The following is a 13,749-nucleotide window of genomic DNA, read 5'->3' as shown; positions in this document are numbered from 1 at the left end:
TCAGATTTGAGACTCTAAAACATGATTGATGGAGAATCAAGTAAAGCTGAGCTGCTTCAGTCCAGGAAGAGTTCATCTGGAGATATTACTGACCTTATTCTGACCTTTACTTGATCACAATAACTCAAGACATTTCTACAATTACAATAAAATAGCTTTGACTGGTTGAAAACACTTTAAACTCTCAATCAGAAACAGAAGACATGAGGAGATCGAGTGTGAAGAAGGTTCAACAGAGGTTAACAGAGTTTATGTCAATCATTTAGACTTTATAGGGTTATATTGTCTAATGCACACTATGATGTGAAGCTGAATGTGTTCAGATGTTTTCTCACCACCCATCTCAGTGTTGTACATATATCCATCAGGACTCACAGCCTCCATCCACGCATTGCCTGATGGATTCTGCCGCAGGTAAACATGACATTAGATCTGAACACGTGACTCACAGATGAACTGATGGTTTTAACTGCGTTCGTCCTGGTTTATTATCTGCGATCCATCAATTACAGTACTGACAGAACTTCCTCGGCTGTGATTTAAAGTAATCAGCCCTTGATCACAAACCCAGTCAAACAAAGAGACTTTATTATATTTCTGTAATCGCGCGTGAATGACTGCTCGAATGCACGAGTTCTTCCAGTGTCTGAATGACACGCTCGTGATTTCTTACATTGTGAAGGATAACTACAAACCCCTTAAATGCTCCTAAATGTTTTACGTTACTGGAATCTACATCCTCACTGATGAGTACTCACTGCTGGCACTGCGGGATGACGTCACTCACGAAGCGACAAACCCCGATGCAGGATCGGAAATGCTCAGATAGACCAAGAATGGAAAATAAAGTAGTGAAGTATTGCTCAATTATTATAGATGAAATAAAAAGTATAGAATGATATCTCACACTCACACAAGCAGTCACTATAAAATGCCATCAAGCTGCAAGTAATGTAGTTCCTCCCATATGGTCTAGCGGTTAGGATTCCTGGTTTTCACCCAGGCGGCCCGGGTTCGACTCCCGGTATGGGAAGATGGTTTTTTTTTCGAAATGTGTTACTTTTATTAAAACCCCCGAGAACCACAGAAATACAAACAAACAGAAATAACTCTCATAAATGCTGCTAGAGACACCAGTCAATGTATATATCATCCAGAAGAAGTCATTTTAATGAGATTGAATCTTATTAAAACATGAGGTGATCGTCAGACCTACTTTAGGTGTTAAATAATAAATCATAAAGGCTCTAACCTGAGGGAGATCAAATAAATGTTTTAAAATCAGTGCTAAAAATCCTCACACTGATGTTTTTGTAAGCAGTCTAGACTACAGAGTTTTGGGAAGAGATACTTTTAAAAGTAATACGTTACAATATTGTGATACTCCCTAAGAAAGTAATTACTTGCAATACTTAGTTACTTTTTATGGAAAGTAATGTATGACTTTTTCTCATCTGAACTGTACTGGCTTGTAAGTTTTGAATATAATATGTATATTTTTGGCAGCTGTAAATGCAGGTCTGTACAGTAGAGGGCGCTGCTCAGACATGAACAACTCTCTCAGTGAGATGAGTCAATGCATCTGTAAAGCAGAGATTCCCACAACAGAAATAAAATAATCAACATCACACAATCATAAAAAACAAACAAAACTTTATTTGGACTTTAAATACAGACACACCCATTAAAATATCAGTCACAGAAATATTTAAGAAGAAAACGGTGGTGCATTTACAGAAACAATGTGCAAAACATGAAGAACGCTCTTTTAAATATATTTCACATAATAAATAAAGGAAACAAGATAACTATACAGTGCTACACCTGTGGCCTTCGAAAATCATCCAGAAGAAATCATCCACGATAAAATAAACATTAACAGTGAAAGTGCAACATCAAATTAATACAACAACAACAATTATAATCAAAACATTTATATGTTTACAAATGGTGCGATAATTGGTCCATACAGATCAGGGATTAAGAGAGTATGCTAAGTTAAATAGCACTATTAATCATATAAACATATTCACATTAAAGTCTTTCATACCTGTAAATGGTAAAAAAAACCCTGGGGAAATTCGGTTGAAACTGAATCGTATCAATCGTACAAACCATGTCAAGTTGTTTAGTTCCGTCCGGATTGCTTTAGCACAGAGACGAGTCCCTGATTGAGCAGCATCTGGAGGAGAGATGCTGTGATACTGGAGCGGCCCGGCCTGCAGGACACTCCAGAGCGGTCAGAAACAGCCCTCGCGCCAGCTCCTGGGGGGAGTCAGCAGACTGCACACACACACACACACACACACACACACACACACAGAGAATCAAACATGACTCTGTTACAGCTGTAACACTTTACATGTTTAACACTAAAGTGGCTCTGAGTGTGTGAAGTGTTCTGGGTGTGATGGTCACCTGCGCACAGGTGCGGTCAGTCTGCTGCGAGAGCTGGAGCTGCTGGCGATGAAGGACGCGGGCCGCGGGAGACCGCTGCGGGACAGGACCTGAGACACGGACGCTTTAGGGATCTCGCTGACCGACAGACTCTGTAAGCTGACCGAGGAGCTCTTGATGGTGGGGCTGACGTACGCGGTGGCTTTGAGCGGCTGACGGGACGAGAAGCTCCCGAGGCTCTGCACGCGGTTCTGCAGCGGCGCTGGAGCAGGGACTGCACACACACACACACACACACACACACACAGAGACACACATCAGATGGACACAGAGCTGCAGACGCCGCGGTGGACGAGTGACCGCGAGAGACCTACTGCTGCTCTGGAGACGCGTCACGGTCAGAGAACCGGACGACTCGAAGCTCTGGCTGCTCCTCAGCGCTGGACTCGACGACACCGGACTCAGAGCCGCAGACACCAGCAGGTTCGGCATACTCCTCCTCAGCTTATCTGGAGGAACAGCACTTCCTGTCAGATCAGCCAATCACACGCATGACAGATAAACATGAAGCGCACACATTGATGAAACATGTTCACATCAGATTAAACCCCAGTTACATCTGATGTGCTTTAAGAGGATTGAGACACGGCTGTGTGTGTGTGTGTGTGTGTGTTATATATTAAGACGCTTAGAGACTCACTCAGGAGGGACATTCACATCTGAACATCAGAGTTTTACCCATCAGCCCATCCGGACGATCACTGGATGCATCACATATTCCTTAAAACATTCAAGTTTTTCAACTTTCAACTGATTTCTGGAAGTTGATGGCTGAAGGATTACACACACACACACACACACACACAGACTCACTCTCTCTCTCTCTGTCTGTCTCACACACACACACAGGTTTTCTCTCTCTCTCTCTCTCACACACACACACACACACACAGACTCACTCTCTCTCTCTGTCACACACACTGTCACACACACAGACACTCTCTCTGTCTCTCACTCTCTCTCTCTCACACACACACACAGACTCACTCTCTCGCTCTTTGTCACACACACACACACACAGACTCACTCTCTCGCTCTTTGTCACACACACACACAGACACTCTCTCTCTCTCTCTCACACACACACGCAGACTCGCTCTCTCTCTCTCTCTCTCACACACACACACACACACACACACACAGACTCACTCTCTCTCACACACACACACACACACCCCAAATCTCTGAACAGTAGTTTCTCTCATTATAAAGTTATTGTTAAAAGTCTCCTGACATCATTATTGTATACTGGGCTGTGATTGGTGTTTTCTGCGTTATTGTGTATACTGAGTTTACTGGCGCTGTGGATTGTTCACACTGACTCCCGTCTCTGCTTTAGTTAATGAGTGTAATATCAGTGAGGATCTGACCGGAGCTGCTCCGGAGGCCCGTCTGCGTCTGCGTCTGCGTCTGCGTCTGCGTCTGCGGGGCTGCGCTGGAGCGAGGCGTGCTGCTGCGCGTCCAGTCTCTGAGGCTGCTGAAGGTCTGTGAATGCGGCAGAGCTCCGGCTCGACTCAGACGCGGCTGCGGCGGCGGTAACTGACCGTAATCTTCATCCTCATCCTCCTCCTCCTCGTTTAGGTGCAAATCACCGCGCTGGCCAAACTGGAAGGAGAAGCTGGCACTGCGACGGTTCACAGAAGAAGAAGAGGAAGAGGAGGAGGAAGAGGCGTAGTCCTGACGCAAACCTGACGGAGAAACACAGCATGAGAGTACAGTTCTGGAAATATTTCTTTATTTCTTAAGTCTGTCCTGTGGATTTAGGGTGAATATGCACCACACGTGTTATTCAAAATAATCATACAGATGGATGAATTACTGGTATAATATTCTACACGCACGTGCTTTTATTCTCTCTGGTGGTTTACACATCCTGACAAAATAAGATCATTAAAATAAGATTACGGTCATGCACTTTATTATGTCCGATTTTTATTCAAATAAAGCCATGTACTATTGTAGCTACAGTATGTTGCCTTTCAAAGTTGTGAATTTAACTTGAGCAAAATTAAAAAAACTTTTGCGAATAAAGCACATTTCCATCGTGTGTGTTTTCAAAAGAACAAAACCATGAGCTTGTGTGAAGCTGGCGCAAAATACATAAAGAAATGAAAGACTCACTCGAGCACGTGTGTGGTTTATGAAAATTTTTAGGGATATATGCACATCTTGGTATTTCCATCTCATGTTTTTAATGCAATATCTCAATTTGCATAAAAACAGGAGGATTATTTTTGGTTCCCTCAAGAACCTTTCAGTGATCAGCTCCTAACAGAACCATGTTTTCTGAATGTGAAGAACGTTTATTGAAAAACAAAGAATATTTGTGTCACTATAAATATCCTTTAGTTCATGGATTTCAAAGGTTCTTAATGGAACCCAATAAATAAACTTTATAAATGCCTATATTTTTCAGAATGTAATATGTATAATATTTAAATACACATCAAATTGAAATCGTCTTTCATCATTAAACTATTAATAAAGTGTGTGTGTGTGTGACTGTTGAAAGATTATTTGTTTTTAATTAACTTTGGTTGGATGTATTTGGAATCAACTGTAGGCAACTGTACTTTGTTCACAATAGTGTGAAACAACTGGCCCATATAATCAGCCTCTTAGGTCAACATCAAGTCATTGAATGGGCTCTCCATGGGAGAGATCCTTTCAAGTCATCAAAAGGTTACACTATCATTGTCTCTCCATGGGGTGTTATTGTATTGTTTGTAGCACATTTGTTAACAGGTATAAAGGTCTGTTCTCACAGACAGTACTTTGGGTTAAGATTGTATGAAGGATGACATGCTAACATCCCTGCTGAAGAACTGCTACACTGCTACCTTCAATAAATTCTTCTCCCCACAAGAACTTTGATCAAGCTTACTTATTTTATGTATTAGAGAAATCTAGTACATTGGCGAGCCACCCAAACTACTGCTCAGCCAAATACAGTAAAATCTAACAATTTGGCGGAGCCAGCCAGGAGAGACTGACAAGAAGAGAACTCACCAATTGCAACAAGAAGTGAACAAAAGAGTTTTGGAAATTCTACAGTTTTTGTGTTGAAGATCAACAGACCGCATCTGTGGACATAAGCATAAGTTGAATCAACTTGATCCTTTCTCAAAGATTCTAATTTGGTGAGTGAAACTATCAGCTCTCTAAAAGAACTTAAAAGAACACTTTTTCATAAGTAAGCAGATCATTTGATGTGTGTAGTGTAACCATAATAACCAGTGTAGCACTGTTTAAGAAATGTTTGGCTTAGGCCTTTCTCTTGAGTCTGTAGGAACCTTTTAAATGATTTAGTTAATTCTCCTGAGACTGTAGGAGCTATAGAAAAAGTGTTTATAGCTTGGTCCAGTCCTCTTGAGTCTATAAGAATCATTCAAGAAAGAGGTTTAGTCCGTTCTCGTGAGACTGTAGGAGCCATAGATGTGTAATTATAGGCTTAATCCTGTTCTCTGGAGTCTGTAGGAATTGTTTAAGAAACAATTTAGTCCGTTCATCAAGAGACTGTAGTAGCAGAGGCTTGGTCCTTTCTCTTTATGTCTGTAGGAATTGTTTAAGAAACAATTTAGTCCGTTCATAAAGAGATTGTAGAAGCAGAGGCTTGGTCCGTTCTCTTTTTGTCTGTAGGAATTGTGTGAAAGAAACAATTTAGACCAGTAATCAAGAGATTGTAGAAGCATAAGCTTGGTCCTTTCTCTTTTTGTTTGTAGGAATTGTGTAAAAAAAAACAAAAACAAAAACAATTTAGTCCATTTCTCCAGAGACTGTAGGAGTCATAGATAGAATTGGGACTGATGTTGCTGCAAGAATTGGGAATTCTTGACTGGGTGCTAATTCAGTAGCCACTAATGTAGATATGTAATGTAGAGTTAAATTAATGTTCAAACCGAATTAGAAGATGATGGCATAAAACCATGAAACTATAAGTTTGTTTGCCTTCCATAAAAATACAGAAAAAAAAAATATATATATATAATGTAAATTGTCTAAGGGACAAATTTGAAAAAGGCATTCAGCCTTCTGAGCTAGAACTCAATTCAGACATTAAACAAGGAAAATTAGCCTGAATGTAAATGTTTCGTTTTAAATGGAAGATTGAAAACTAAGCTGAGCTTTTAAACTAATGATTTGTCTGTGTAACTGAAAATGGTCAGTCTAACAGACTGCTGTGAATTTAAATCTGAATAAGTACCTTTAACAGTTCTAACACCTTTTGTTCTGTTTTCACACCTCTGAGGGCACTTTTCCTGTATTCGCCATGGCTGAGTCTGCACAAAACAAAGGCAATAGTCATGCATTGAGGCCAACAACAGAAAGACATGGAACAGAACCTCCAAATGTTACCATTGATCAGATGTTGGAGAATCTGAATGCATATCTGGACAAAAGGCTGGGACTGAGGAAGTGCCATGATGACATCTGCCAGAAGTACAGCATCAAGTACTCAGAGAGTGGACTATGGGCTTTGCCGGACATTAAAAGGGCTTATGGAAAGATGCAGCGCTTAAGGACATACACCAACAGAGATGGCTTGTCTGTAATTTTGCTCAAACAAATTCGACAGCATCTACAGAGATGTGAAACTGACAAATTACAACATGAGAAAAAAGCAGAGAAAGCAAAGGTTCGAGCACTGGCTGAACAATTACAGACTGTAAAAAAGGACAAAGAAAGACTGTTACATCAGAATGACAAGTTGTTAACTTTGCTCTCCAAACGACTGGAATCAAAAGCTTCAAGCAGCTCTGATAACAGTGATGCAGATATCAACACACATACTGAAATTACAAAGGACAAACTGAAGGTTAGACTTGCTCCTGTAATTATTAAGAACAGAAGAACTGAAACTGAAAATGAAGAGGAGTATGAGGAAGATGGTGAACGACGAACTCGCACAGTAAAAAAGGTAATAAAGAAATATGTTCCATACAGAACATACCAGCCAGCTACTCCAGAGCAAGTTGACAAATGGTCAAAAGAATTGCCAGATGTGTACAAGCAACCACGGAAAGTATGGCAATTTCTTCAACGCTTGCAGAAAATCTACAATTTACATCCACTGGACAGTGTGATGATTGTTAATGTGCACTTAAGAGATAATGACCAACAACGACTTACAGAAAGTGTTGAAAGAAGGATTGGTGAATCTCAAGAAAACATTAAAGCTGGATGGGAAGCGGTTCAAACCTTCTTATTTGAACTGAAACCTGCAGAGGTTAATTGGGCTAAAATTACCTCTTGTGTGCAGAAGACAGGAGAAAGTGTTGCAGAGTTTGAAGAACGCTTCAGACAAACTTGGATGGAACATGCTGGTTTGAACAACAACATTGAAGAACTCTGTGAAGACACTAGCATCCCTTTTAAAACCATATTTGTGAATGGACTGAAACCTGAGGTTTCTAAAACTCTTAAAATCAGGTATGATGACTGGGACAGCACTGGAACAACATTTATGCAGATTGTAGAATGGTCAGCAAAGATTGAAAGAACACAGGAAGTCGATCTCAGAGTTTTACAATCCAAAACCTTGTCATACAACAACAGGACAATGGGATACGAAAAAAGTGAATATCAGAGACACTCAAGAGAGAAAACTCAGGAAAGATTTAGACATTGCAACGAGGAAGGACACTGGATTCGTGATTGTAAGCTGAGTTTGAGACAAAGTGATGATGACAACCTGTTGAACAGGTTTCAGCAGTTGACAGCCAAACAAAAACAGACTCTGCTAAATGCTGTGGAGCCACAGGGAAACTGAAGAACCTCTCTCTGCAGCACCAGCTAGTGACATCTTATCCAAAAGCTGATGGACTCCATGAAACCTCAACAACTGAAGCCACAGAGGATGTCCTAGTAGACAGTGCTGCTAAACAAGCCGTAAAGGAGAGAGGTAAACATGCAGCGGCATTAAGACAACTTCAGCAAAACTCACAAACTGTTCTACATAGTAAACAGATTCAAATTGAATTGGCCAGGAAACAATCATCATTGTTAATGGAAGATGTAAAAAAACATGATGACAACCGATGCCTTAAGGAAAACCACAAGGAAAATGGACTATGCCCTTTTGAACATGTCACAGGCCGGCCCATGTCCACTGAAAATCTAACATCTGACAGCCTTGTCCAAACTGATGAAAGACTCAGTCTGGCAGTACACAATGCCAAGAATCAAGTTTTGGCACCTCCAAAAGGGAGCCATGGTTTAGTGCCCAACAAATGGGTAAAGATTAAAAAAACTGATGTGTCGCAACAAGAATACAGATGGGAAAGACCAATTGAGTATCTTTTAGTAACTGACACAGCAGTTAAGGCACAGGGAAACAATGAGTGGATTGATGTGAATTTGCCTAGAGATGAGGGATAGATGGCAGTAGTGTTTTTCAGAGTCCAAATATGGTGGGACTAGAGTTTTTAGGCTCTAGCTTGTCGCCTGAGGACGAAGACATGAACATTTCACCACTGATAAACACTGTAGTGTCCTGCCAACATTAAATAGGGACAGTTATATTGGTAATTAGGCATATTTTGTTTAAACTATTTCTTTGGAAAGATTTGTTTCCCTTTTCTCTGGTGTGATTGTAGGTGTCCCAGCGTTTCAGAGGATGAGCAAAGATATCCAACGCTTGGACCAAACTGCACTGGCCACCTAGATAAACATGCCTTAACATCCACAGAACACAACAACATTCGTCACTTCCACAAGATCGCAACATTAAAATAAAAAAGAACTTAGGCATTAAAGATAATGCAAACCTCACCATGAACTCTTATTCTGTCATCTTAAGTAAGGGAGCCTGTATGCAGCATTCTGTATTCATGATTACTGAAAAGTATTGCAAGAAGGAACCTGTATACAGCATGTGTACATGACTACTAAAATTATAACTGTTTTGTATGTTCTTTCTATTATGTGTGATCAAAAATGATCAAAGGGGGGATTGAAAGATTATTTGTTTTTAATTAACTTTGGTTGGATGTATTTGGAATCAACTGTAGGCAACTGTACTTTGTTCACAATAGTGTGAAACAACTGGCCCATATAATCAGCCTCTTAGGTCAACATCAAGTCATTGAATGGGCTCTCCATGGGAGAGATCCTTTCAAGTCATCAAAAGGTTACACTATCATTGTCTCTCCATGGGGTGTTATTGTATTGTTTGTAGCACATTTGTTAACAGGTATAAAGGTCTGTTCTCACAGACAGTACTTTGGGTTAAGATTGTATGAAGGATGACATGCTAACATCCCTGCTGAAGAACTGCTACACTGCTACCTTCAATAAATTCTTCTCCCCACAAGAACTTTGATCAAGCTTACTTATTTTATGTATTAGAGAAATCTAGTACATTGGCGAGCCACCCAAACTACTGCTCAGCCAAATACAGTAAAATCTAACACTGTGGATCTGTCACTCACTCTCCTCCTGCAGTCGGGCCATCACCTGGACGTCCGTGAGGTCCTGCAGACGGTAACCGGGAGTCACAGAGTCACGGTCCGGCTCGCTCACATCACCGTCCACACCGCGCCGGACGCTGCGTCCTGAGGAACACACACAACACACACAACATCAGCAGCAGGGGACTGGGTGTCGCCATGGAGACGTGATCACGTGATGTCATCAGACTCAACACACACACACACACACACACAGAACATCGGCTGGATTCACAGTCTGGACCGGTCGAGGCGAGCTGCTGGAAATCATGTCACAGTAATCACATTGTCTCTGATGTGTATGTGTGTGTGTGTGTGTGTGTGTGTGTGTGTGTGTGTGTGTGTTACCTGCTCTCTCACAGGAGGTGCTGCTGGGAAGGGGAGCACAGGGTTTGGAGGGAGAGGAGGTGCAGAGAGGAGAAACTCCAACCACACGAGCACGAGGAAGAGCAGGAGAGGAGAAGCCTGACCTCCATCTACTGACTGAAGGAGAGAGATCAACTACATCACCGGCCGCTGGGAGTGTGTGTGTGTGTGTGTGTGTGTGTGTGTGTGTGTGTGTGTCTGTATGTGTGAGAGAGTGTGTGTGTGAGTGAGATTTTAAGAGAAGCGTTTAGAGATGGGACAGACAGCCATTGAGTGTCAGAGACACAAGAGATGACTGAAGACAACAATTAATTCAAAACACACACACACACACTCTCTCTCACACACACACACACACACACTCCCACCCACCCACACACACACACACACACACACACTCTCTCTCTCACACACACACACTCCCACCCACACACACACACACACACACACACTCTCTCTCTCCCTCATACACACACACACACACACTCTCTCTCTCTCTCTGAGCATTGAGTCTGTCCTCTTATTGATGAGCACATGACAGTAAAAGCTCATCCAGTCCATTATCAAACATGAATATATTCCCGCACATTAGTGATGAATCTGCTGAACAGTAATAACACACTTTACAGCGGCCGACTCCTTTCATGTAAACACAGTTGCTATGGTTACGGCTCGTCTAACCCCCGCCTTCAGTCCGAATATAGCAGCGAAGCCCGAGCACTGGTTAGTAAAGGGTTAACGCTGGGACCAGCTCAGGAGTCTTTGTGAATGTGACACAGGGTTTATTTAGCTGAGTAACGAGCTTACGACTAAATCCTGAACGCATTACACGCGTCCCAGAGCCAGAGCTGTCCGTCACACGCTCTCATTTACATATTCATGATGGCTCCGCCTCCAGCTGATTGAACACGATTCACTAATAAGATGCTGGTTATTCTGAGCTCCTGTGTTTATATATGTGCCGCATTAAGACGCAGAGCTCAGCGCCCTTCCCATAATCCTCCTCATGTGACCTCGATCGGCCGCTCTGACCTCGTCCATCACAAACACACTGGACGATAAAGACTCATCTTCACATGCTGTAAAACACTCAGTTAAAGACCAGCAGCTGTGGTGGCCACAACTTCACCAGTAAAAACAGCTTACCAATATTTTAAGTTTCATAGATTTATCCTAAACAGAACAAAAAGTAAATATGTACAGTATATTTCCCATTAGGTTTATCACTGAATATATTAAGGGAAATTATCATGAACCAATTAATACCATTAATATTTCAGTGTGTAGCAGGTAAAATTTAAAGAGACAGTACACCAAAAAAAAACCCTCAGGCTCTGAAATAACCCACCGCTGACTGTTTGATCTGAACCCTGGATGCTTCTACACTAGACCTGAAGACTCTGGAGAGGTTTAACAGGAGTCTAGCTTTATCTGCTCATGTCTGCCTGCATCAGAAATGAGCTTTACAATTAAATTAACTCCAAACCCATTACACTTCTGATCACAAATGAAGATATAACATTCTCTAAAGAAAATGTGGATGCATGAACATTAAATACTGAAATATTTGTATAAATATCTTCATCTATGTTCTGAAGATAAACAGAAGTCTTATGGGTTTGGTGTGACATGAGACTCTTTGCGACCGGATGGACGTCTGTCTCATCATGAAGGTGGTTGATGTGATAAGAGAGCAAATTAATCTCTTCTGACGTTAGTTCTGGTGTTTTCATACAGTAATCAGACTCAGTTCTGGTCTGTTAGACGTACCAGACTCCAGTCTTTGGCCGAGCGAGTGTCGTCCAGCGTCCAGCTCGGGCCGCAGCTGATCCAGAACATGTCGAGTCCACTGCAGAGCGTCCAGCCCGGCGCCGGACCACAGATGAGACCTGGGAGACTCGTAGAGCCTGAGGAGAGAGCACAGCTCGTCTGATAGAAGTGAACATGAGTTCAGGTCCTCAGACAGAGAGGAATCCTTTTACAAGACACTAATCTTCAGACACATGATTTGGCTTCATGACTGACCCATGACGCATTTGAAATAAGACAGACGCTTTAATCGGCTTCCTAATTACTCAATTTCCCAGTTTAGCTCTGTTTTCACCACGCAGTGAATTTTTCTGAATATAGAATAAAGACTGAACGTCCTGAGCACAAACACGAGCTCTTCTGTTGAGGATCTGGAGCTCACGTTCATCTCAATCCGCTCGATGTGAACAGCACTCAAACCCAAAAGCAGAGCTTGACCCAAAATTATGGCATAATACACGTGCTGTTGTGTGTTCAGTTTCATGCTTTATAAGTGTGTTCTGAAACACACCGCACACAAATCCAGGAGAACGATCACAATGTTTCGTTCAATAAAGAGTTTTCTAAAACTTACAGATGCATCTCTTTTTCTGTTCTCAAACGTGAAGGAATCTAGAGTCACTGGGTTTCATCTTCACACTTTGTCATAATATTCAGCGTTTTAGAAAGATAACACACACATCAACATGTGCTGATCTCAACCAGTTCACACTGTAGACATGCACTAAAGTCTGTAGAACCAAGAAATCGACTTGTTTTGGGCACAAAGCTCATAATGAACTAGCTCTGAATTCAGACATTAGTGCTGGTTAATGACTGCAGTCCTGCCAGAAACACGTCCTCATAGAAGTGTGTGTGTGTGAGTGTGTGTGAGTGAGAGAGTGAGTGAAGTGGGCTCTGAATCTGGTTCACCTGTCATCTTCACTGCTCCTCATGCTGTTGACTATCTAGATCAGTGTGTGTGTGTGTGTGTGTGTGTGTGTGTGTGGAGACAACAGTTACACTCAGCACTGAAGCACACAGCAGAATGTGGCCTGATCCGGATCATGCTGGTGTTCAGTGTGAATCCAGACTCGGCTCATAATAACACAAAGGACTCTCACCAGGTCTCTTCAGACTCTCCGCTCGGACTCACGCGCTCCAGCTCCAGCAGCATCAGCTCGTCCTCTTCATCTTCTTCATCATCCTCGTCATCCGCGGCGGAATGCGGCTGGAAATACGGGAACGGATCGTCCGGCGGGAAATACTGGCACGCGAGGCTCGGCGCCGGGCTCGGGATGCAGCGGGAGGTCGCGCGCAAGCACGCCGGTGAGGGCGGAACGATGTTCGCGCGCGTCCGCAGCTGCTCGTTCTGTCGCTCCAGTTTCCGCACGAGCTCCTGCAGCTTCTGCACCTCCCGCTCCACGCGAGCATCCGCCATCATCCGCGGCTTCAGCACCGCCGCCTCCATCCGCGCACCGACACACACCCGGTGAAGATCACCGAGAAGAGCGCGCGAGCAGCGGCGCCACAGTGCACGAGAGACAATCAGCCAATGAGAGACGAGACTGTCACACTTTCTCCACCCAACACACACACACTCTCTCTCCACCAAACAAACACTCTCTCTCTCCACCAAACACACACACACACACACACACACACATACACTCTCTCTCTCTCTCTCTCT

The 13,749-nt window shown here is 42.7% G+C and overlaps 1 protein-coding gene and 1 non-coding gene across 3 annotated transcripts; one reads left to right on the top strand and one right to left on the bottom strand.

The window, feature by feature from the left end:
* Positions 1 to 961: 961 nt before the first annotated feature.
* On the top strand, positions 962 to 1,033 carry trnae-uuc (transfer RNA glutamic acid (anticodon UUC)). The gene has a single exon. It is a non-coding gene; the product is annotated as a tRNA-Glu (tRNA).
* Positions 1,034 to 1,663: 630 nt separating this feature from the next.
* Positions 1,664 to 13,678, bottom strand: slain1b (SLAIN motif family, member 1b). Of its 2 annotated transcripts, XM_026212795.1 has the most exons (8): positions 13,184 to 13,678; positions 12,042 to 12,178; positions 10,254 to 10,388; positions 9,888 to 10,010; positions 3,828 to 4,145; positions 2,772 to 2,906; positions 2,419 to 2,671; positions 1,664 to 2,283 (listed from the first exon to the last, which is right to left on the bottom strand). In XM_026212795.1, exons 1-8 carry the CDS (start codon positions 13,528 to 13,530, stop codon positions 2,241 to 2,243), a joined length of 1,491 nt encoding a protein of 496 aa, XP_026068580.1. In that variant the 5' UTR covers positions 13,531 to 13,678; the 3' UTR covers positions 1,664 to 2,240. The 2 variants fall into 2 exon arrangements, with proteins under 2 accessions (XP_026068580.1, XP_026068581.1); XM_026212796.1 differs by lacking the exon at positions 10,254 to 10,388.
* Between the last annotated feature and the right edge of the window lie 71 nt (positions 13,679 to 13,749).

Source organism: Carassius auratus, chromosome 31, assembly GCF_003368295.1.
Source record: "Carassius auratus strain Wakin chromosome 31, ASM336829v1, whole genome shotgun sequence".
Lineage (NCBI taxonomy): Eukaryota > Metazoa > Chordata > Actinopteri > Cypriniformes > Cyprinidae > Carassius > Carassius auratus.
Note: the sequence above shows the minus strand (reverse complement) of the source record. Positions and strands in the feature narration are given on the sequence as shown.

Coding starts and splice junctions, on each gene's coding strand:
- slain1b (XM_026212795.1), bottom strand. CDS start 13,530: ATGGAGGCGGCGGTGCTGAAGCCGCGGATGATGGCGGATGCTCGCGTG. Junction 4,146..9,887: donor GGCCCGACTGCAGGAGGAGA/GTGAGTGACAGA, acceptor TTTCTCCGTCAG/GTTTGCGTCAGGACTACGCC. Junction 2,907..3,827: donor GGGCCTCCGGAGCAGCTCCG/GTCAGATCCTCA, acceptor CTGTTCCTCCAG/ATAAGCTGAGGAGGAGTATG.